The sequence below is a fragment of the Chaetura pelagica genome, unplaced genomic scaffold, assembly GCF_000747805.2.
Source record: "Chaetura pelagica isolate M959 unplaced genomic scaffold, ChaPel_1.0 scaffold2653, whole genome shotgun sequence".
In the NCBI taxonomy this organism is placed as follows: Eukaryota; Metazoa; Chordata; class Aves; order Apodiformes; family Apodidae; genus Chaetura; species Chaetura pelagica.
Window position 1 is genome coordinate 1 of NW_009952859.1, and position 2,755 is coordinate 2,755.

At 55.3% G+C, this 2,755-nt stretch overlaps 1 protein-coding gene across 1 annotated transcript; it reads right to left on the minus strand.

Annotated features, from left to right (window-relative positions):
- Positions 1 to 1,583: 1,583 nt before the first annotated feature.
- EMC4 (ER membrane protein complex subunit 4) lies at positions 1,584 to 2,602 on the minus strand (the record flags this gene model as incomplete). Its single annotated transcript, XM_009995177.1, has 3 exons — positions 1,584 to 1,658; positions 1,778 to 1,938; positions 2,449 to 2,602. Coding segments are annotated over 3 exons (351 nt in total), but the record flags the coding sequence as incomplete, so codon positions are not given.
- Positions 2,603 to 2,755: the final 153 nt, after the last annotated feature.

The following is a 2,755-nucleotide window of genomic DNA, read 5'->3' on the forward strand; positions in this document are numbered from 1 at the left end:
CTGGGGAGTACAACACCATACTAGGAGGGTCCTGGGACATACTGGAAAGGTACTGGTGCATACTGGGGTGGAAGATTCTGTGCCTGTGCTGGGAGGCAGGCAGACGCTCTAGGCCATACTGAGAATGCAGGACACATCCATGCAGCAGAAGTGAGGGGGCCTGGCTGGTGCTGCTGGCAGCCAGAATGGGAGGAGAAATGGGGGGAAAGGGAAAAAATGGGGGAGAACAAGGCAAAAGAGAGGGGGAACTACAGGAAAATGAGGCAATGGGGGAAGAAGTGGGATCAAAATGGCAGAAAATGGGGAAAAACAAAGTGAGAAATGGGGGGGGGTTAAAATGGGGAAAAGAGGAAAATTGGGAAAATGGGGAGATGGAGAAAAAATAGGGGTGAAGATGGGGAAAAATGGAGGGAATGGGTAAATGGAAAAAAGTGAAGAAGAACTGGGGGAAAACAGGAGAATGAGGCACAAAGTAGGGGCAAAAAGAACTGAAAATGGGCAAAAATGGGGTACAAAACAAAGGAAAATTTAAAAAATCGAAACAGGCAAAAAGAGGCACAAATGCGCAAAAAGTGGGGAGAAAACAAGGAGAAAATCAGGGGAAATGGGGGAAAACCAGGGTGAAATGGGGAAGTGGTGCATAAAGAGGCAAAACCCAGTGGGAAACAGGAGAAGTAAACAAAGGGGAAAACTGTGGGAAAGCAGGAAGAAATGCGGGGAAATGGGTCTGGAATGTGGGGGATGGGGAGAAAGAGTAGAAATGGGGCAAAATCAGGAAAAAATGGAAGAACTTGAGAGAAAGGGAGGGCAACAATGGAAAACAGAGAATACATAAACGGGGGAAAGGGGTAAATGAGGGAAGTGGGGCCCAAACAAGACAAAATGTGCCAAGGCCAGGGAAAAAAAGGCAAAACCAAGGGGCAGCATGGGGCAAACCCAGCCAGTTGTGGGGGCTGGGACAAGAGGGGGGGAAACAGGCCAAAAGGGACAGAAACAGGAAAAATGGGGGGAAAAAACAGGAAGACAGTGGGACCCTGGCAGTGCTGGTTGGATTGGTGATTTCAAAGGCCTTTTCCAACCTGAACTATGCCATGGTTCTGTGCTATGGCAGCAGAAGCTGCAGTTAAAAGATCCTAGTATGAGCCCAAATGTTCCCAGTATGAACCCCAAGCCTCCCAGTGCACTCCCAGTTCTCCCATTATGCACCTTAAGGCGCTCAGTTTGGAATCAGTACACTCCCAGTGTGGCCCCCAAGGCACCCAGTGTTCCCAGTACAGGTGCTGAGGCTCCTGGTATCGGGCCCCAAGGCTCCAAGTGCAGCTACAGTGCACTCCCAGTAGAGGCCCCAAGGCTCCCAGTGCCTCCAGTATAGCTCCTAAGGCTTCCAGTGTGGCCCTCAAACCTCCCAGGGCATTCCCAGTATGGCCTTCAATTCTCTTCAAGTGTACTCCCAGTGCTCCCAGTCTGGGCCCAAGTGCCCCCAGCACACATCACCAATGAATGATTTTCCCTCCATCCCATCCCATCCTGGTGTCTCTTTGGGCTGAGCTCCCAGACCGTCAGAATCCTTCAAAAAATACCAGCACCAGCCTGCCATTGCCTTTATTGTTTGGTGCATTGGGTCACAGGATCAGGCCCCCCCCAGTGAACTCCATCCGCTGCCAAGGGAAGAGAGAGAAAGGGGGTGAGTGAGGGGACCTTGCCGAGGGGACCTTGTCTGGGGGGAACCCCAGCATCTGGAAGGGTGGGGCAGGGGGATCTCTGTGTCTGGGCACACCTGTGGGGGGGTGACGAAGGCCAGCCAATCGGAGGGGCGGGTGGGCAGCAGACCCATGGCCTGGCACTTGTAGAGGGCCAACGCCAGCCCCAGCCCATTGCCCACCAGGAACACCAGCCCCTGCAGAGCCCGCCGGCTCGAGCTCTCCAGCGCCTTCAGTGCTGTGGAGGTGATAGAGAGGGATGGTGGTACCTGTCACCCACCGGCCACATACCTGGCACCATGGGAGACCAGGGGTGACGGGAGGGGAGCAGGGGAGAGCAGGGGGAGAGGCATGGGGTGGGTGGCACCAGGGCAGCTGCTGGGCTGGGGGAATGCATGGAAGGGACCAACATCAGGGTCAGTGTCACAGGGACAACTGGACAGGGACACGTGGGGGAGACTGTTGGTGTATGCACAGGAATAACTGACAGGGAGATAACTGTTTGGGGATTGTTCGGGAAACTGATGTGGGCGTGACTGTCACAGGGACAACTACTGGGGGACACATGGGGGCAAGTGACATGGGGACGACTATTGCAGGGAGACATGTCAGGGGCTGTTGTAGAGACAACTGCTGGGGGAATATGTGGGGACAACTGTTACAGTGGGAGATGCAGGGGATGCTGCAGGTGGGGGAACACCCAAGGAACCATCACCCGCACTGGGCTGTTGCATGGTGCTGTACTTACTGGCAGAGAGTGACATGAGGGCCTGCAGTGGACGCCAGCCCATCATGCAGACCATCATGGCAGGGAAGATGGAGATCGTGTTGCCAGCCATGTACATGATGAACAGGTTCATGGGAATCTGCTTCAGCGGCGCCAGTGCCACGTCCCAGCAGCGCTGCAAGGGAAGAAAGGACCCGGCCGTCCGGGATGTGGGGGAGAACCGCCCTCAGAGAGGACACAGGCACCTGGGACAGGGACCAGCCCCCATAGCGGGAACCCAGGCGTCCGAGGGTTGTTCCTCCCTTCCTTCCAGCCCGCCCTCCCCCCC